We start from the raw sequence: 21,216 nt of genomic DNA, 5'->3' as shown, positions 1-21,216 counted from the left end.
AAAAGGTATAAAGGTTGCACCAACAAAATGTCCATCCAGCCGTAAACTGGCCAATTGCATGTGCAGAATACTTAAATCTGCATGTAAAACAGACAGTTGTGCATGCATCTAAGTTCTGGTATATTTTGCATGCCAAATTGTACCACTTGTGCATCACACTCTTTGTTTGCATGTGTGCAGATTTTGCAGGTGCAACCATAAGTGCCTTCTTTGAAAATCTGGCCCCATTTTCAGTGACGTACATATGTACTAGGAGACTTTAATGAGTAAATGTGTTTCAATTTCTACCTATCATTCTGGTTTCCATTTCAGGCTCGGATCAGAAAATTTGGACCCAAAATCTTACAGTTGCTGACAGAGTGGACAGAGACATTCCCGTATGACTTTCAGGAAGAGCGGATGATTGGCCATCTGAAAGACATGATTCACAGGATAGCCCCATGTGATGAGGTGAGGCCGCCTGACCTGGGCTGTTGCATGGAGATGTTAAGTTCGTTTTCCCACTTGGATCTTCCTTTTGCCACGTTCTATTCCACGCCTCTTCTTCAACAGTCTCACAGGGTTTTTTTTCTCCTTTAACAGTTAAAACCTGAAGTAGCTTCCCTGAAAGCCACATCTCTCAGTTTAGGTGCTCCTATGGCAGTGACAGGGGGACGCATTGGAGTGATCAGCGGAATTTATCCTACTGCACGTTGAATTGTAAGATAATAATATCCGCGTCTTACAGATGGAAGAGCTGAAGGCATAGTATAGACCGAATGTGGTGGTCACAACTCAAATAGCAACAGGGCTGTCATCTCCCAAGTTATAGCCTAGCAGAGGAGTGAAGTTTCATGACCCGAGACCAGTCATCCTGGCGGAGCAGTGGCTCAAGGAGCGCTCCAGGATGTTTGCTGTAGTGAATGAGGAGTGGAGCAAGCAGCCAGTTGTCAAGTGATTGCACTGGGGAGCTAAAAAGGCTCATCAGTGCCTGAAGGTACCTGGTGAAAGCTTCCTTTCTCCAAGGGCGTTTATGGTCCTTTCTTGTCTCACCTTCTCCATTTATTTATGTCCCTCATCACCTATGCCAAAATCTAATTTTCCATTACTTACTTTACATGTCTTCATCCTGGTAATTTTTTTGAAACAATCTTTGTGTTTTGTCATCTTTTTCATTAGTCAGTCTGACAAGGGTTTGGCTTATTCCTTCCTGTCCTGCGTGAAGGAGTTCACTGGCCCTATGCTTGAGCAAGCAGGGACCCAGGCAGGAGGCGCAGAGCAGCAGACCCTGATCACGGTTTGACTGGTGCCACTGGAATCCCCGTCAGGTTCACTGGATCTGTGGGATGAGATAGCTTCTCTTGAATCCAGCCTGTTTGGCTGACATGGTGACGTAGCAAGGGACAGTCCTTACATTTAAAGAAAATACATTTATGAACATGTAGCTTCTCTGGGAGCATGAAAATGGCAGAGACAGTGGTGTGTCGCCTGCTGGCAGAAAATCACTCTAGGTGGCTGTATGGTCTTGGTGTTCAAATGTGTGAGCCTTGTGTGTGGCAGGGTAGGACAGAGTGAATGGAGTCTATGGGAGACCTGCTTCCAAATTCAGGTGGATGAACCCCATAAATTAATTCAGAAACATTAAAAATGCTACAAAGTCCACAAAAATAATAAGGGTAAGAGCAAATTGTACATAGAGAGTCTCTAATTAGTTCTAGGTTAACCATGGGATGTGGGAGAATTCATTTCCATTGGCTATATCAAGGCCTGGCTTCAGGTCACAGATGGGTGCAATTCAGTAGGACAAAAAGCACATACCCATGAGGCTGAGAAAGAGAGGGGTGGAGGGAAGAGAGAAGGAATTAGCAGGGTTGCAGCACAAGGAAAATTAAATTGGATGCTCCTACCCACATGAAACAAAAGAGAAATGGAAACAGCTGCTCTTGGGCTGTGCTGGCATCACGGCTGGCAGCTTTGGGTAGCTGTAGGCTGATACGGATCGGCTGGCTGGGCTGGGAAGGGCTGGGACGGGGAAGCTGTGTGACACGTTGGTGGAGGTAAGACAAGAGACAAGGTGGCCTCAATTCCATTGATCAGACAGTAAAACTTCTCCCTCAAGGGGAAGAGGCAATGAGCGTGCCCCTGCCAACCACCAAGAAAGGCACCTTGCAGCCCTTCAGCATCTGAAGTGAGAGAAACACATACAGACCCACCACGTGTCCACTGGAAAGAAGGAACCCGCCAAAAGGGCAGAGAACAGGGGGTTTGCAGGTGCTCTTTGAAAGCAGTAGCTGTCCCAGTGAAGAGCCATAAATGCTAAATACCCACTTTTTGCATGCAAAGCAATAGGTTATTTGCCTAACCTGAGCAAGCGCTGCACACATTTGCTCTTGAGCATGCATAGCTGTGTACCAATGCTTATGGGTGCCCTGGGGGGCCTCAGACTAGATTAGGTTAAAATCATTGTTTTTCAAATATTACTAGGCACTGTAATTGCAAGTGATTGTGCCTGAGCAAAATCAATAATTAATTTAAGAAACAGCTCATATCCTACAAATGCAAATTTCCTTCTTTAAGGGACAGCACAAAAGAGTGGTGGTGCCTCGAAGTTGTTTGGAGGAAAGTTGTTCCCATTGTGAATCCCAGAAATGAAAGATTGAAAGATTTGTGAGGTCATCTAGTCCATGTAGGTCAATGCAGGATTTTCCTCTGCAGTGTATGCTCCTGTCCTTTGTAGAGTCCACTTTCTAAAGGCTCTGTGATGTGCTTATAAAGGTGTCCATGCTGAGAAGCATTTCTTAGTAAGTGCTGTGATTTGCATTTAGAGTTAGAAATTTTAATTAAAATTTGAGCTCCTAAGCCACCTGCTGAGGCCTGCTGTCTTCAGAGGAACTTTCCCAGTTAAGAACGAAACATTTTCTTTAAATATTAAACAGTAGTGTGCTCCTTTCGACTGTTAATGTGGCAATGAAATGAAAACGGTTGATAGAGTCCAGCATGCAGCCCTTGTACAATGGGGGGTCACTTTGTGGCAAGATAATTACCAGCATGTTGAAGGTAATGAACAATGTTGTTTTCGGTTAGTGAGCATAGTTTAAAGAAGGCAGGAAATGCTTTTAAAAGGGTAAAGGCAGGATTATATTTTTATTATTATTTCTCCCCCAACACACAGAGAAAAGCTTTCTAGGCAAGGGTGCATCCAACCCATTTTCAGTGAGTCTCTTCAAGAGCACTAATTTCTGCATGATTTTTTTGTGTCCATTAAGTGTGTCTCATTTCATTCTTTATTAGGTGGTTGGCTTACCTGAGTCTTTGTTTACTGTATTTACTGAGATATAGACATATCTGTATTTTTGTGCCATATTCCCTACAAAACTAGGTGAAACTAGATCTCTTGGTAAAGGATTTCTTGAAAGACTGGCTAATATGCATGTCTTTCAAGCGATTTTGTGCTGCTTTTTGGCTTTTCATCCGAACAGTGAAAAATTTGATAATGCGCAGACATTGCTGGTCCAAGATTTCTCATCCAAACTCCTTTTTGAAAGAGAACTGGATTTTCAGCTAAAAGTTTTTTGGCAAATGTTTTACATTCAGTAGGAAACATGGATTTCAGTGCTGTGGCCACCCCCACCCCCGAAATTAATTCCCCTGTTTACAAAATATGTTCACAAAATAGCAAATACGTCACTATTTGAGTTTCTACTAAAAAAATAACATTCTGTTCATAGAGCTTCATAAACTGTGCTGAAATTTGCAAACACACCTGGATGTAAACCGGAGAAATACTTAGATGGCGGTTAGTAGTTTGGGTCCAGGGCATTCTTTGTGAACCAGAAGTGTGACCATCTGTCTGAGTGAGGCTTTACATGAAGAATGCTAGTCTCTCTTCCTTGGAGCTAGTATACATCAGGAACAGATGAAAACTGAAATAACATTTTCTTATTTTCTAAAAAATATTTCAGTTACTTATTTTTACGTCTTCCTCACTAAATTTTCACTACTCCTGTGTGATTTGCTTCCAAATAGAACATGTGTTGCCATTCTCCAAGACAAGTCCCTCCTGCCTTCTAGGTGCTTGTTTCATTTCAGACTTCCCAGTGCTATTTTGCAAAAAAGCCTGACTACATCCTGCTTACATGGCAGATGTTCCAGCCCAGCTCAAGAGAGCCTCTTCCTTGAGTGAAAAGAGAGGCTCCTCAGCAACGTGAAACCTTCTGCTAGAAAAAACCTGTGTGAAATTTATAAAGTATTGCAACAAAAGTTAAAACACTTGGGTTGTTCTCAAGGTTTCCAGCCTCAGTCTGTAATGGAAACGGTACATGTCAGCATGTTATTCTTCACTCAGAAGTAGCAGGAGATGCTGCTTCCAGTGTGCGGATGGGATCCTGTGTAGGCGAGAAGAGCACTGACTCTGGCTTCTGGTACCTTGAACACTTAAAACGTGAGTGCTGTCAATGCCTAACACTGGAAACTGTCCGCAGTCTACAAAACTCTGAGGAAGACAAAGGCTGGATCTCAACCATGGGATTCAGGAGTACTTCCCAAGACTTCACTTGGGCTGCGTCCCACTTGGGGTGTGACACAGGTGTGTGCTGGCCTTTGTGGGAAGGCACAATGCAGCCAAGTCCCTCTTGTGATGATGAGGACTGTGTGGAGGGTGCCAGGGTGTACAGCTGCTGTGCAGTACAGATGTGACGGAAAGGCTCCTTGCAGGCTCTGTCACACTGGTAGATTACAAACTGATGTTACTGGCAACTTGGTGTTTGGATGGGGAGTGAGGAGTTACTCCACTTGTGAGCAGACAGAGGATCTTTCCACTGTATGTCTTTGTGCTGGAAGAGGAGCTGGTAGTAGGCTAGCTTGCAAACTGTCTTCCCAAGTGACCATGCTCTTTGAAACTGAGCAAGCACCCATTGCACCCATGCCTGATGCTCCTTTCTCTGGCTGGGAAGGCCCATGAGGCTGTGTTCCTCAGCCAGGGTATGCTTCACGCTCTGTGTGAGGCTTTTGCCCAAGGATGTTTCCAATTAATCCATGTCTTTAGAGCCCATCCACCAGTTGTCTCAGTTTTATGATATCTGCATCTGTCAGTTGTGAAGAGTTGGAGGCGTTTATTTCTGCCCATCCTCCCTGGCCAGCAGCTCCGTGCAGTCTGCAAAGGGCTGCTCCAGCGCCGAGAACAACCTGAGCAACTTAGTAATGATCATCCTGCTGAGCACATGGCTGTGCTTGGAATACGGTATGAGCTTCCTTCAGTAGCAATTAACGTTTTGGATGTTAAATACTCAAAGCTACACGATGCTCACCACTTCAGCTGGGTAGCAAGTAGCAGCATGCTTGTGCTGCTTTCAGCTCACAAGGATGGAGAGAAGAGCATTAGAAATGTTTCTTATTCCTAATAAATAAGAGTTGACTAGGCACCACTAACAAGCAGAGTTCTCAGCCAACATGTAGCTGACATAAAGGGTAGGTACTGAATGCTGCTGTGCTCCGGAAAGCTGCAGTAACCCGTGTTGTAGCATTACCTCTCCTCTGATCCTGATGTTGGCAGGAATATGTGAGTACCAGTGCCAGCCCAACCCACCAGCACTGCCTGCCTCTTCTCTTGACTGCAGTCTGCTTCTCTGGTCCAGAGCACAGAACTGTAATTAAGCCAACTGGTTATTCTGAAATAGCCGTGTTGAAAATAAAATGGTAACCTGTTGCTGACTTAGGAGTATTTTTCAGAAGGGAGAATTCAGCATAAAAACACTCCTTTGTTAAGTTCTGTGGGTGGTTCATATTTCTTTTTTGCCCTGTCTCTCCAGGCCTACTGGAAAAAGATGAATCAGCTTTTACAAACCCTGAACCAGAAGCTTGCAACCCTCAGCCACGGGCAAGAAGGGATTGTCAAGATCAGTGCTGCTGTCTCTGATAAACTGGTTGCCTTTAAAAGTAAACCTCCGTCAATTCAGAGAGAAATCCTGAGCGTCTGCAGTGACCCTTACACTCTGGCTCAGCAGCTGACACATGTGGAGCTGGTAAGTGGGAATGGTTCCCAACTGCTGCAGTCAGAGATGATATTTTAAGCCATCAGCTGCTAAGTATTCCAGACAGAACCAAAAATTGTCTGCACTGCTGCAGCACGTCCCATGCTGTATCAGCACTGCAGCAGGAGGCAGGGTTTGACAGGTTAAGAGATGCTTGGGAAGCAAGCTATGTATCAGAGCCTTCCTGCGCATCTTGGGGTGGGTCACTTTTCTTTTTCAGCTTGCTTATTCATGAAAAATGAATCATAATCTCAGGAAGGGATTCCCCCTTCTGTAAAGTGCTCTGAGCCCCACAACCTAAAGGTGCTATTGAAACGGCTGGTTATTAGCCCTTTTATTAATTTGGAAGACATTTTAACAGTTCAGATCTGTTCCTGCAGATACACAAAGAGTCTGAGTTGTCTGGTATGTTTTTCATTTTTCCCTTTGGGACTTTGTCCATGGACATACAAGGGTGTGCAAATACCACCCACACAAAGTCCTGCTGTTTCCCTCGCTGGACTGCAGTGCACTCTCAGACAGGCTTTTGAGGGTAACCACTCCAATTGCAGTACCAAGATGTTGGACAGACTGTTGTGCTGCACACCCTTCTCCCAGGTTCAGGTCCTCTGTGTAGACCTCCTGGATGTTGACAGAAGAACATAAAACATTGCTGCCATCTGCAGATCTCTTGATGCTCTAATGATTCCCTGCTGCCTGTCCTCCTGTAAACACTGCTGATCCTGGAGAGGAAGGCTGGAAAACAAACCATGAAATGGACCATGGATTGGAGTGAATATCATGGAATTAGCCTTGGGAATTCTGAAGGTAGTTGATATTCTGTTTTTCAAGAAGTGGAATAGTTCAGAAACCCCAAATTTAGAGTCATCTCATCTTGGTTAGTTTTCAGAGCATGCAATGTTGGCTCTTTGCTTTACATAACTTAAGCCAGAGAGTAGAAGTCCTGTTTCCTGGAGTTTTTTCTTCATTTTTTTTGTCCTCCACAGTACAACTGTCTTCCAAGGGGAGATTCTCTGTAACTGGGGCACTGCTGCACTTATAAAATTGATGCAGCTTCATGTTTTCATTCCACTGTACTATAATCAATGCTCTCTGCCTTCTCCTTCACTTACTGCTTACTGGTTACAGTACCTAACTACACTGCACTGAAACTGTCCGATGCTTATTTGTTATTAATAATTATTTGCTACTTATTTAATAACAGTTATGTGTTAGTAAGGGTCCTGTACAGCTATCAGTGGCAAGGTGAGAAGCCAAGAGAAATAGCATAGGAATAGCCATAAAATTTCCACTTAAGCAAAATTACTGTATATTTTATTGTTGCTTGAGCGTCCTAAGTTTGGACTGTAGGAATTCCAAAATATCTCCTCTGAAATACCTTTGTGTGGCCTAAAACCTACTGAAAATACTTTTTTTCCCCCTAATAATCATTTTTAAGGGAATTGAAAAGCCTAGTAAGAAGGCCAGTGTGCAGCTGGAACTGCCAGGTGTGTTCAGGAGCTGGTGAAGATGGCCTGTTGTTTACTAAGCAAGTCCTGGAAGCTTTATTTACTCTTGTTTTGGTTAATGCCTGGGACACTCTACAGTGTAAGCAATGCCTTTAATGTAAGCACATGCATCTTGCAACGCCTGCCTTCCCCAGTGGTACAGAGCCACCACCCCGGGGCATCACCTGAGCTTCAGTGGGTTTGGAGGCAGTGTCAGAGCCTGTGTGTGCAGATGAGCAATGGATTGCTATGGTTACCGGATAACAGCGTCACTGCCATTCTAACAGCTGGGAAGCAAGGCTATTGAGTAATGCTGGACCACAGCAGGTCTGTGGCAGCACCAAGCACAGAACTGAGGTCTGCTGGTTCCCAGGTGGAGCCCCTGTGCATCCAGCACCTTTCTCTCTGGGCAGTGCAGGGGGCTCTTACTGTGGCTTGTCAGCAATGAGACCTGTTTATTTTCATTTTGTTCTTTATGCTGAAATAACTCGTAATTGTTCTTATGAATTTTAATGTCTGGTGGTAGTTGGCTGACTACCAGTTCAGTAACACCATTCAGAGCTGATGGATAATGGGGATGTCTTACCAAGAGAAACAGAAGAGACTCTGGGCTGCTCTCTTACTTCTTCCTCTCTCTCTTTCCTCCCCCCTCCTCTAATAGGAAAGGCTAAGTCACATTGGACCTGAGGAGTTTGTGCAGGCATTTGTACATAAGGACCCTCTGGATGGCACCAAGGTATGATTTCTCCGCGTGCAAAGTGCCTCCTGTGATCACTGTTTGTTCAAGATGAACTGATGTGATGAGATCTGTAAGAGCAGGGCCTGGGGCACATGTTGATCAGGGTCAGGCCAACCGATGACCTGTATTCCGGCAGCAAAGATGGGACCTGTTGGTAGAGCTCATACTGGCAGGTCATTGCCATTCCTTCCTGGTGAGAGTGTGTCCCAGCCCGAGACTGGCCAGAACCCTAGATCTGCTTTCTGGCTTGTTCCTCCGAACCTGCTTTGACCAGGGCAGATGGCTTGTGGCTGTACCCAGCCAGGGAATGTCTCTTCCCCACGCTGAAGGCATAAAGACTCTGGACGTGATGTCATGCCCATAGTGTGTGCCCAGACACCACAGTAATGAGTCAGTGCGTCATGAATCAACGTACTCTTCTCTCTCTACACAATAGTTCTTAACCCAAAGCACCACAGGGAATGGAGTGCCTGATCGGGGCTTCATCCAAAATCTGTGGAAGCCAGCTGGAGTCTTTCCACTGATTCCAGTGGGGTTTGAAGGAGCATTTCAGTGAGTGCCTCAATAAGGAAAGAGACTTCCTGGCTGGAGAGGGAGAATCAGGGATTTCACATGCTGCCAGAAAAGAAAGAGGGTGGGAAATTCTTCCCCTGAACTGCATATGGGCTCCCACTGTGATCATACATCAATGGCAGAATTTCATCACTGGATGCTGAACATAACAGGAAGACCTCTGTTTATAGTGCTGCCCAAAGAGCGCCAGAATAGCTTGTAATGCTGAAAAGATGGATGGATGGTTGAATAAAAAGTGCAGCATCAGGCTCCTTCTCTTACTGGAGTTATGGAGATTCTGCACTTGGTTTCAGGAAGAGTTTCAAGTATTCTGACATTCTTTAGGAAGGAACCCCAAGGTAGCAAAGGTGCATCAGAAACATGAACACAGTGAGATTTCAGCAACCTGCTGCAAACATGAGGGACAAAACTGAAAATGAACAGTGAATAATCTGTTGTGAAGTAAAACGAAAGAGATCAAATGTGGCAATAAATGTGAGTGAATTTTGGAAGAGTGGGATGGAGGCAGCAGTGAGTGAAATCAAACAGCATAAGCCGTAGAGGGGAAGGGATGCTAAGAAGAAGAAGAAGGAAACATGTGTACATTAGCTTATTACCGAACAACGGCTGAAGCTGTATCTGGAATTTCAGATGCAGGGTCAGCACAGAATGCCACCAGGATGTGAAGAGAAATTGGGGTTACAAGGTAACTGTAAGGAAACATCAGCTAAGGTGGATGGGAAGGATTAGAATGAGAGGTGGAGAGCCTGAAAATAATGGTGGGATTGGAAATCTGACAGAACTATGACAAGCTATTTGACAGTTAAGCGTGTTCTTCAAATGCAAATCTGAACGCTGAGGTGCTGCCCAGTATCTGTGACTTCAGTGAAGTGCATAATGACAGAGAAAATAACGAGTGCAAAGCAGGGACGCACCACTGCGTTGCCTCTTAAGTTCAGGGAGATGTCTTCCCCCAGGAGGATCTACTTAGTAAAGGAGAGCTGCCGTAAAGTTTTCACACAAGACATGGCACTAACAAATTATTGGATTTCAAGTCAGCAAGGCTGGTGAAAGCAGAAGTAGCCTGGAACTCTTCTCCACACTTTGCCTGGGCTGACCAGAGCTCCCAGCAATTATTCAGAAGGGATCATGTGGGACCTGGCAGAGCATTTTATACAGTGGCACAAACCTTATGTGGACCCACAAAGAGCACCCCTGTTATCCACAGGGAATTGGCTCTGGTCTGAATTCCCTCCAGCTGGAGATCATATTAAACATCTTTCTTGTATGAGGGCTTCAAAAGGCTTCACTTAACAAATGTTTATCAAGCACTCTGAGTTGCAGATGGAAGATGCTAGGGAGGTGCTAAATATTGTTGCCATTTATAAAGCTCAACCTTTGAAAAGCAGTCTGTTTCAACTGTAACTGTTGCACATTTTTTACAAGTTTTGTGGTATTAGCTGTGGTTCTTATGCCCTGGCAGAGGACAACAGTGTTGAGATGGAAATACCACGTTCAGAACAAAACCTAGGTTTCGTGTATTTTTTGCTATCACAGGGAACAAGAAATACCACAGAGCACATGAAAAGCAACTGTTCTGGGTAGACTGGGGCTGCTTTGGGCTTCCTTTGTTTTGTTTGATACTTACATGCTGCTAGCTGACATTTACTTTTTAGATACTTTTAAAATACGTTTTTTATTGTTTATGTGGTCTACTCATAAAGTGGCTAGGAATGTCAGGCTTGTTAAGACTTGTTCTGTAGCACGGTATTGTGATTTCTGCCCATGTGCAGAATCACAGGTGAATATTTTCTTACTTTGGATTACCTTGGGAATCATACTAAGCCCCATTTCTTATGGGGTCTTAGTCACCCGTTTAACTTAGGTAATACGGGTAATCCTATTGACATTAATGGAGCTGTGTTTATGCATTGTGATTTTCTTCTTAGTGGCATGTATTTATGGTAGCTCTGGGAAATGATCATCTTAATAAAACAAAAAATCAGTATTCTCTGATACCCTCTAGTGGATGTTAATGAATGTTCAAATAAATCACATGAACTCTAGAGAGCAGTGTGTCCTAGATGGACAACCTAAGAATTTAGGGCTGGGAAAAGGACTTGAATTCTTATAATCCCAAGCAACATCTTCAGGCTGTGTGAACTGCCCTATCACTCCGCTGAAGTCAAATATCTGTTGATGTCAAAGGAACTGGAAGAGTTCAGCCAAGTATCTGCTCCCACAGCCTGTATCGGCTATGGGAATTTATGTTAAATTTCATATAAAAAAGTGAAAAATATGCTTCTCTTATCAGTGAAGTATCTCTGGCATGTAAGTTGAAGAGCAGCCAGCAAGACAGACCTGGTTGCTAGAGAGCCTATTGTCCTGAAAACTCAATAAGGAAAATATATTTTCTTTCCGTAAAGAAGCAACTGGAGCTGTTTTCTCTTGCTTATCACTTGATCACTTTGCTAAATTACGGTCTCTCCCCTCCAGAAAAGGGCTGTGGGTGGCTGCATTTACTGAAGTGAAGGGAGTCCTGGAATCAAAGCCACAAACTGAGCGTGCTGTGGAAGACTGTGCTTGTCTTAGTTTTTCTGCATATTGCTGCTGTCTGAATCCTGCAGTGCCCCGGCTGTTAATATCCCAGTGAAAAAGGTTCAGTGCAGGCTGTGTCGGTGAACAGTTGCCACAGGCAAAATGGGGCTGTTTCCTACATACTGGTGTGAATGGTGTGGTGTGGCGCACTCAGCCAGACCCTGTGCATCTGCCAGCCACCGTCTACCTGCTGACTTTTTGAAAGGGGCCGTTAATGCACGGTCTTCTGTGTGCATAAGAGAGATGCGGCCAATAATTACCTTCATCTTGGCAACCAGGCAGCTAACTGAAACAGTTACACAGCTTTCTGTGCTTTTTTCTCCCCAGACTTGTTTCAGTGAACAGAAGAAGACCAGTAACCTTGAGGCCTATGTGAAATGGTTCAATAGACTCTGCTATCTTGTAGCAACAGAAATTTGCATGGTAAGTGAAAAGCATGTGGCATGTTTTACCACATGCCTGAAGTACCAGTTTGAGATTGTACATTAATAAGCAAATCTGGGGGTTTATTTCTCATGGCCTAGCTAAGCATCTGATGGTAAGTTTTAGTAATACTGCACTCGGAGAAGCAACCTGATAAATGGCAAACATATTGCAAAACAGAGCTGGCGACACACGGGGGATACACTGTTGTCTTGATGTAGTAGGAGCGCACTGTGGAATAATGAACCCTGTAAGGAAGGCGAGAGGAAAAAATGCCTTGAATTATCCTGTGAGATTTCTGCTGGAAAAGATTCTAGTGGAGCTGTATTTGTTACCTGTCATCCTAAAGCTCTGTTGTGCATGTGAATTCCCATTGCATGGCTCTTTGTCCTGCTGCCCATTACTGTAGCTGTGACTAGTCATTTTTTTAATTTAGTAGTGGTTTTAGTTTCTTTAACTTGGCTGCATCAAAATGAAATGAACGTTTTCTCCTTTGAAAAGGGTGTAGAAAGGAGACAGAGTAATAGTATAAACAGCCTAGATAGCCTGTCGCTCCAAGCATTACCATTTGAATCTTTGGAAAATATGGGGTGATTCCAGTCCAATTAAAAATTGTATTTAAAATGCAAGCTACCATTTGGCCTGGCTGTATTGCTGAAAGGGAAAGAAGAGGGAAAGGGATTAATGCAGTGAAACAAAGTCTGTCTTGGACGAAGATGCTGCTGTTAGATGGGTGTGAAATCCTGCCCTTAGGAAGCCTGTGCTGATGTGCCCGCTGCCTTGAGAGAGGCGAGCAGGGAGCGGGGCACTGCTTCGGGGCTGCTGGGGCTGCCTGTTCGAGCACCAAGACATTAACTGAGGCGAGCCTGGGAATTGCTGTGAATTTCTTCTGTATCACTGCAATGAAAGTGTTGATTTTAGAGGCTGCCAGTCACCAGGATCCACTGGATTGCTGGAACAGAATTAGGGCCGGCGACTAATAGCAGATGGCCCAAGCTGTGCAGGGACCCGTGCTATGCATGGAAGAAATGTCTAAGATGCCCTCTGACCCTGCATATGCTTAATAGATATATTTGTTTGTTCTAATTCGCAGCCTGCAAAAAAGAAACAGCGAGCACAAGTCATCGAATTCTTCATTGACGTTGCCCGAGAGTGCTTTAACATAGGGAATTTTAATTCGCTGATGGCAATCATTTGTAAGTACAGCTTCTAACCAGGTCTCTCCGTCCGCTGTCACACATGAAAAAGGAAACCCAGCTCTTACCCATGGCTCTCTTCTTTCTCACTCATAGCTGGAATGAACATGAGTCCAGTTTCCAGGCTAAAGAAGACCTGGTCAAAAGTGAAAACAGCCAAATTTTTCATTCTTGAGGTAAAAAAAAAAAAAAAAAGTGCTCATACATTGCTTGAATTATATTCTGGGGTTTTTTGTTCATGAATTTTCACATTGTTATCCAGGTGTGAGATATTTGCAGACATGTTTCACAGGCTAAGGACCAGATTCTGGCTGAAGTTTCCCAGGTGCAGTGAGGAAGGTGTGAAGCTGCTGATATGTAGAGGTGAATCAGAGCACTCAAATAAATAGGCGGAGCTAAAAACCCAAAAATATGAGCCTATATGCAAGCCAAAGTGCTTCCCTGATGCCACTTTTGTTTGGTCAGGGACACAACACTGAGTGTAAAGCTCCAAGCTACACCTTGGATGTCGAGTGAACAAGGCTTAAGGTTGTTTTTGTATTGAGGATTTCAGGATTTGGCATATACAAAATATGCAGCCTGTATGCTTCAGATAAAAGCTCAGTAAGCTGTTACTAGAAAAATCAAGGGTACAAACAGCCATGATCTGTAGATCTGTCCTTGTATCTTTGGTTCACGGGGGTTTGGGTGTATGTGGATTTTTGCAGATGTAGGCTGGGCTCTGTTCAGGCTTCATTACAACTAAGGGTCACGTTTTCTTCAGAGGAGGCAGGTCACTTTCTAACCAGACATCTTCTTTCATGTATCTAGCACCAGATGGACCCTACTGGTAACTTCTATAACTACAGAACAGCGTTGCGAGGGGCTGCTCACAGATCCCTCACTGCACACAGCAACAGGGAGAAGGTAGGTGTGACCACATCCCATTTATCTCAAAATGGGTGGTGTGCATTGCTGCTGAGGGCCAGTGGCTCAAAGATTTGATGCAACTGCTCTCCTCCCTTCCATGGGCCACCGGTGCAAGGCTTGTGCGCTGCTGAATGTGCTTGGAAATGTAAAACCGTGGCTGAAAGGAGTCTGAAATGGATCACAGGGCTTTTGTGGACTTGCTCCTTGTTGCAAGCATCTCTATATCCCTGAAAAATTCACAGTTTAGAGTGAAAAACCCGACGGAAACAGGTATCCCAGACTAAAATGACTTTTATTTTGGTGTGGAGCATCAGCCTGGCAAGCCCAGGTGGAACTGTGCTTTTGTTAGGACTGTGCCAGCCAGGCTCTGTGCAGACAAGCCCCTATTGTGTGGTGTGCATTGGAGATGGAGAGCAAAGGGCACGGCACTCGGGGGTGAGCTGGTTCTCCATTTACATTAGGGAAAGACAACTTACTGCAAGTCCTGCAAAGAAGTCTAGTCTGAATCCATTGCAGTGGATTTTGGGGTGAAGTTCTGTCCTTGTGAATTTTAATTTCATTTGGTTGTTGCTGCCATCTCGGTGAGCAAGAACTGTTTCATCAGTGTTCGTGGCAGATACGTAGCTTTCCGAGGTATCACTGGTGCTGCAAAAATCAGATTCACAAGATGTTAGTGCAGGATCCTCCTATTTTGTGCCCCAGTGTGTTTCTTGTTAATTTTCTTATTTCTCTACTCAATTCTCTCTTTTTTTTTTGTTTGTTTGTTTTATGAAAGAGGGTGGTTTTTTTAAATTGCAATTGCACATAGCCATAAATGGGTAATCTCTGCGCAGACCATGGCTAAGGTAAAGTAGATACTGCATGAACAAGCATAATATAGAATTTAGTATTCATTCACTAGAGGAGCCAGGCCAGATGCTAATCTCACATCCCTGTAAATTTGATGTAAATCTGCTGAAGCTAATGGAATCTCACAGCATTTACAGTGAAATGAGATCAGCCTCTGGTCGCAGGCTGAGTCAGCTGTAATGGGAGTATGCTGAGTTGTTCTGAAAAGCACTTCTCTGTGCAAAGAAGAGATGATGGCTTTGGATGTTTGTGACTGGCAAAGAAATTCTTTTAACTCTCATGTACTGCAGCGAGGACCTGTCAGTCTGAGATGCTGCTTAAGTTTAGTTGTTCTGCAGCCATCATGTGTATTCAAACCAGTTGTTTTACTGTTTGACTTAATTTCCTGTAGAAGTTAGCAATCTCTGTCAGATCTCAACCCCTAGCTGGTTAAGACTGATGGCAGAGAGGTTTATTAGATTGAAAGGAATCTGGTTTACATAAAAAAAAGCCCAGATTCTATTTCCCTTGTGTAGATAACGTTAGTTCAAGAAAATGTTCAAGCATATGATTTGGTAGCTACTCACACTGGGTATTTTACAGTGTCAGATAAAGCAGATCATGTAATTCTTAGTGTAGGAATTAAGAAATTTTGTTTCTTTCTATAAGCAAGATTATCAATTATTTGTTTCAATGAGTTTGAATAAAATTGAAGGAACATGCGTCGCTTTTTTGATAGAAAATGTTATGTTGTTTCTTGGCAAACTTGTAGCAAAGCTCATCTTCAAACTGAATTGTGCTTACAAGAGTCTGAGGTCCCAATCCTCTCTGCCCCTCTTCTCGACAAGTGGCCATGCCAGAAGCACAGATGGAAGCTTCAGGCCTTAGTCCATCTGCTTGAGAAGGAAGGTGCTCTGGAGGGAGTGCTCTTGTCGCAGACCAGCAGACCAAGCAGTGGGTTATGTCTTGCAGGGAAAAAACCTGCCTGTAGGCTCAGAGGAGCTAATATTTAACTGGCAGACTCGCCAAAAACAGGCTTTCTTCTCTCCTCAGGGCTGGTGTCTTGGAAGGATAGCTCAGGAGCTAAATTATATCCTCAGAGGGAGACGGGTGAGCCAGTGACCTGGGACACCCTCCCTCCTCCTGCTCTGTGTACGGATCTCTACCCAAATCCCCCACGTGACACCAGCCTTCTGGCACAAAGAGCACTGCCTGATTGCGTCACTGCTCCATCCTCATCCTCAGGGTGTTTGTGCGAGGCTGCAGCGCAGGTTATAGGGGAAGGGGCTCAACATACCCATGAGGATCCCCTGAGCTCAGTCCTGTTCCAGCCCTTCTCACAGTGCGTAAATGGTATAGTTATAGCTACTCGTTCCTTGCTCAGGAGTAGGCTTGTGAAAAGGCACGGCAAGGCAGCTCTCAAACCTGAGAGATGCAGTACAGCAGCAGAAATAAACCTGCCAAAGTGCAGGGTGGGAGAACTGGTAATGAAGAAGGGCTGATGTTTCATGCAGAAATCGGGGGGGTGTACTTGTTAGGAACTAAGTCTGGTTTTATCTGTGCAGTCAGCTGACCTATACCACCTCCAAAATTAAGTTATTCCACTGGGAACCCCGGCATTGTGCTAATGGCATGTCTGTGGCTTTGAAACGTTGGGAGTGTGTACAGTGCGGTACTGTGTGTGTTGCTGTCTGATTCTGTGGAGGAAGAACATGTCTGATCCCATTAGCTTGCTTCTTTCTGCAGGAGGCAATTGTCCTTCAGCATGTGAGTGGGTTGGATGGGATGGGGGGGAGGAATCAAAAGGGAGTGAAATATGAGGTTCTGGCACTAACCCAGATTTTGTGCTAGCAAAGTGTCTGGATTGAAGCCAACATTAGAGTGTAACTATATCCACTTTTGTTGCTTTTTCTACAGAAATTTGGAAAATAAACCATACAGAGTAATATATTTTTATTAGGGAAATAAATGGTGACCCAAAGACAGAAATCCCCTGGAAATGTGTAGAGAATTGGTATCCTAGGGTATGTCTTTGACGCCTTTTGGATGCAGATGAGAACAAGCTCTACCCATGCTCTGAGGTGACTGGTGGCTTTGTAGCTGTATTAGCATGGCATTGAGCCCGCATTCATATACCTTCCCTCTCAGCAAGGCTTTTCGTTTATGTTTAGTACCACTAATGATGGTGACCTAGCCCCCAGGCAGTGTGGAGCAGGGCAGAACTCGCATCTGCGTGCAGGCAGAACCTGGCAGTAATTTCTAGCTGGGGATCAGTGTCTGGCTCCAGCTCTCTCTGTCTTTCCACCTTGTAAGACCACGCTGCTTATACAGAGTTCCATCAGTTTGGGCAGAAAACAAACCACATCAGACTGAATTGTATTCTTTACTCAGGTCGATTGATCTAGTTTGGATGATACAAAAATGAATCCTGAAACACACTTGGCTCAGTTTGACTAGGAATTGCTCCACCTCATCCTGATAGGAGGGCTCAGAATTTTGGGGGCTTAGGCTGTGCTTTGTTTCCATTCCTGTATTGTATCAGTGGGATGTATCACGACAATAATGCCAGTGGCTCTTGGAGTGTCAGTCCAGGCTTTCTTATGGCTATTGCGCTGAGTTTACCTATGGCTGTCCCATAAAAAAGCCAGCAGAGATACAGATCTTCAGCAGTATACTGCATGTTGTATTGTAGCTGAAACAGAAAGTGGCTTCCATTTTCACAGCAAGAGTTGGTGGTGGCTTACAGACTCCTCGCAAGCGTTTCTGTGCCTGTGACTTGCACTCACTGTTGCATCGTGAGAGCTGTACCCTGGAAAATAGCAGCTGCCAGTCCTGTAGTAGGTCCATTTCATATCCAGTTACAGCTGGTGTACAGCATGAGATGGAATAACAGTACAACATTAAATCCTTAACTAAAGGATTGCTGCCTTGGCTGGTTTTGCATGCCATGGAGGCATTTTAACTTTGGTGTGCTTTGAACAAGCTACAGTTCAGTTAATTTCCAAATAGACCAGTGGAAACATTTGGACACTACCATGTGATGTGCTTTTCTTTAAGTTCATGATGATTAAGTTTATGCTTAGTGGCTTAAAAAGCAGGTGTTGCTGCCACAGGAAAATACTTACAGGGGTGGCAGCTGAGGTTAATAGCTCAAACCCTCCAGGTGGCCTTTTTGTGTCACGGTGCCACTGCGGCAGAGGTGGGTGCACTCAGATCGGAGTACTGAAGTACCCAGTGGTGTGTGGGTCAGCTTTGTCATGGACTGCTCTGTTGTGTTATCTTTCTTTTCCCTTTGAGTTGTGACACGAGAGGACCCGGAGAGAGTCAGCTGCGCTCTGGGTCTCTGCTGAAGTGCTGAGGATGTGCTTCAGGAGCGCTGTTACTGCTTTCTGCTGTAGAACATCTGGCATCAAATTTATCCCTGCTGTAATTCCATTAATTTCAAGAGCATTACCCAGAAATAGACTTTTTCTATAGCAAATTATTACCTGACTCTGATGGGTTAGAGAAAAGGCTTGGATCACTGCTGTATGCCACTTTGCCCTGCATGATGCCCAGAGCTTATTTTGAGCACTATGATGATCCCTCTGGCTACTGTTGGCAGTTTCCTGTCAACTAACCTAAGATTTCCAATCTTGCTGTCTGCGGGTTAATTTGGAGAAGCAGGTTGAACTGATCAGGCACCAGGAAGGAAATTTCATGCCTCAAGAGGCAGCCGTATATGGAGCTGTTGAAAATGAAACAGCTCCTGATTAACTGTCCATAGACAAGTCCTTGGTCATCAAATTTTACTGTCTTTCCTGTTCAGGGGCAATACTGGTTCTTTGGTTCCTAGCTGTCTTTAAATTGCTCAATGTGTATATTCAACATCTTTGCGTCTAAAGACCCAACAGAGAAGTGTTCTGCAGTTCTGTTTTGCTCTTTGCTGTCTGATCTTGTCATCAGACACTCATGCTGTTCATAATAAACTGGGTTATTAAGTATTTTCTTAGTCATGTTACTGTGCTCAGTGAACACTGTCTTCATTTCATTGTGTGATCTCCTGATGGCTGAAGGTGTCTCTATACCCTACAGCCCTTCTGCTTGCCTGTCATTGTACTTTTTAAGTCCATAGCACACTGAAGAGTTAAGATTTCTTTTTTTTTTTTCCTTCTCTCTCCTGAGTTACTCTTTCATGCAGAGAAAATACTGAACTGGAAAGATAATAGTTTTGTCATTTCTCTTCACAGATTGTGATCCCCTTCTTCAGCCTATTGATCAAAGACATCTATTTTTTGAATGAAGGATGTGCTAATCGCCTTCCAAATGGACATGTCAACTTTGAAGTAAGATCTGAAAAATGTTTTTACCTATCCTTTTCCAGCAGACTATCTGAGACCATTTGCCTGCAATTTCAGTGCAGACCAACAAAGACCGAATATTCCAAAATGGACAATCTCAAGTGATAGCATGATGGTTAAACCAACCCCAGAACATTTTTTAAAAGAATTAATATGTATATTTTATATAAAAATTCCAAGCAGATCATCCTGACTTGCTTGATGTCAGCTGGCTGCTAGAAATACAGTGTCAGCAGTATAAATGAGACTTATGGCTTGGCGGGGAAGACGACTTTTTCAGAAAACATGGAAAATTATTTTTCTTACATATGCATATAAACAAGTCACTATAAAATGTTTTATACTTTATCTGCCTTTTTAGCCCTTTCTCATTTTTAATAAAGTTTAGCAAAGTAAGACGTAAATGACTTGTGGTCATTAAAGAAAAATTAGAATACAAGCAGAATTACATAGAGGGTACAGTCACTGTGTCCATGAGGTAAATGTCATGCTGCTGATGTAAGGATTTTAATGTATTATCTCCTGCCTGTAGGTTTTACATAGAATAATTTCTATTAAGTGTAGTAGAAGGATTTGTATTCCCCCACAGCCCTGGCACTAGGTAGTATTAGTCACCTGCCTGGAGTGACCCCAGTTCTCTGCTGGAGCAGATGGTTTTGCACTAACACGACTGGTTGCTGGTGGCAGTGTGCAGGCGCTTGTGTGTTCCGCACTGCTGTGCGTTGCGATGGCTGCGTTCTTGCATTCCGGTGGAGGGGCAGAGGTGAGGTGATTCTGAAAGAACTGCCCAGTGTCACCAAGAAAATAGCTCCTGAGCTCTCAAATTCTTTGTAAATAATTTCTTCAGCATCACTTTGGTTGCATTAAATTTCTCCTTCAGTCGTTGGCATTGTGAGATAGTGAGTAATGCTTAAAACGCTGAGTCTGGCATCACCTTAAATTATATCACACGTGTTAGAAGGCCTGAAGAGTTGCAAGGCGTTGGAGTCACTCCACTTTATGTAATTTATATCTAATTCTGCTCCCTCCTGTTTCATCAAAGTGTATGTCCTCTATTCTTAGAGCACATATGTGCAACCCATACCTTTATTCATGGATACATTTTAAGTACAAACCAAGATGGCTTGTAAGAAGAAGCGCAATGCACCCTTTCTTCTCTCTTTCACCTGTAAATGAACTGTGAAAATGTATCCATCTAAAACATACAAGGCACTTTTCTCCTAATGTCCTTGCGGTTGGAACAAGGGATCCTGGATGCTGGTCTTCTGCTTGGATGTGGTTGTTTTACTGAGATAATCTTACTGCATCTGAGTGCAATGGTTTTATTTTTACAGAAATTTCTGGAACTGGCTAAGCAAGTAGGAGAATTTATAACATGGAAGCAAGTGGAATGTCCCTTTGAACAAGACCCTAACATCATCCACTACTTGCATACGGCTCCCATTTTTACTGAAGATGGTAAGACTTTTGTACAATCTCTAATCACTGAAAATACGTCTCTTCATCACTACTAATTAACACCCTGATCCATGTTTTGGTGATCTCTCTCACTGACCAGTCCCAGTTCTTTCCTAGCTTTCCTGTCATGCAGCTCATTTGCCTGTTTATCCGCAGTCTATCGATGTGTTTTTTCAAATACAATCTTCTAGCTCATGGAGCTGCTGCCTGATCGCTTTTCTCCTGTCCATAACTCCTCTATAAGGCACGGTCTAGGAAGTTGCCGTTATGGCCCTATTTTTGTGATCACGAAGAGGCCACGCATCTATGTTGTGGACCGCCATGAATGACAGCTGTCCCCTCGCCACTCATCCTGTCATTGATGGAGCCAGAACTAATCTCCTCCACAAACCAACACGGCCATCTCAGTGAGCGCAGCCCAGGGCAATGGTAGTCCAGCTGACCTCCTCCACTACAGCAAAGAAATGAGTTATCTACAGAAAAGAATTTTTAGGAAAACCTTTTCTAGTAATTAATTTAAGCTGTAACTATGAAAGCCCTGTTCTGAAATTATTTCTCTGACTCTCGTTCTATACTTATCTGTCCTCTTCAGTTCGGTATCCAGCATGTCAGACCATGTGCCCCCCGCTATTCATAGTGCTTTCATGAGATGCCCTTTGCAGAAGGCACAGCAGGCCT

At 44.0% G+C, this 21,216-nt stretch overlaps 1 protein-coding gene across 1 annotated transcript in view; it reads left to right on the top strand.

Moving 5' to 3' along the window:
* The window catches only part of RASGEF1C (RasGEF domain family member 1C), a 79,223-nt gene that overhangs the window by 51,107 nt on the left and 6,900 nt on the right, over nucleotides 1–21,216 (top strand). Inside the window, exons 4-12 of the mRNA XM_037397626.1 lie at nucleotides 313–450; nucleotides 5,787–5,999; nucleotides 8,157–8,231; nucleotides 11,712–11,807; nucleotides 12,901–13,003; nucleotides 13,100–13,179; nucleotides 13,814–13,909; nucleotides 18,970–19,065; nucleotides 20,415–20,538. Coding sequence (XP_037253523.1) covers nucleotides 313–450; nucleotides 5,787–5,999; nucleotides 8,157–8,231; nucleotides 11,712–11,807; nucleotides 12,901–13,003; nucleotides 13,100–13,179; nucleotides 13,814–13,909; nucleotides 18,970–19,065; nucleotides 20,415–20,538 — 1,021 coding nt within the window. The remainder of the gene's footprint in view (nucleotides 1–312; nucleotides 451–5,786; nucleotides 6,000–8,156; nucleotides 8,232–11,711; nucleotides 11,808–12,900; nucleotides 13,004–13,099; nucleotides 13,180–13,813; nucleotides 13,910–18,969; nucleotides 19,066–20,414; nucleotides 20,539–21,216) is intronic.

This window comes from Falco rusticolus, chromosome 8, assembly GCF_015220075.1.
Source record: "Falco rusticolus isolate bFalRus1 chromosome 8, bFalRus1.pri, whole genome shotgun sequence".
Classification (NCBI taxonomy): Eukaryota; Metazoa; Chordata; class Aves; order Falconiformes; family Falconidae; genus Falco; species Falco rusticolus.
Note: the sequence above shows the minus strand (reverse complement) of the source record. Positions and strands in the feature narration are given on the sequence as shown.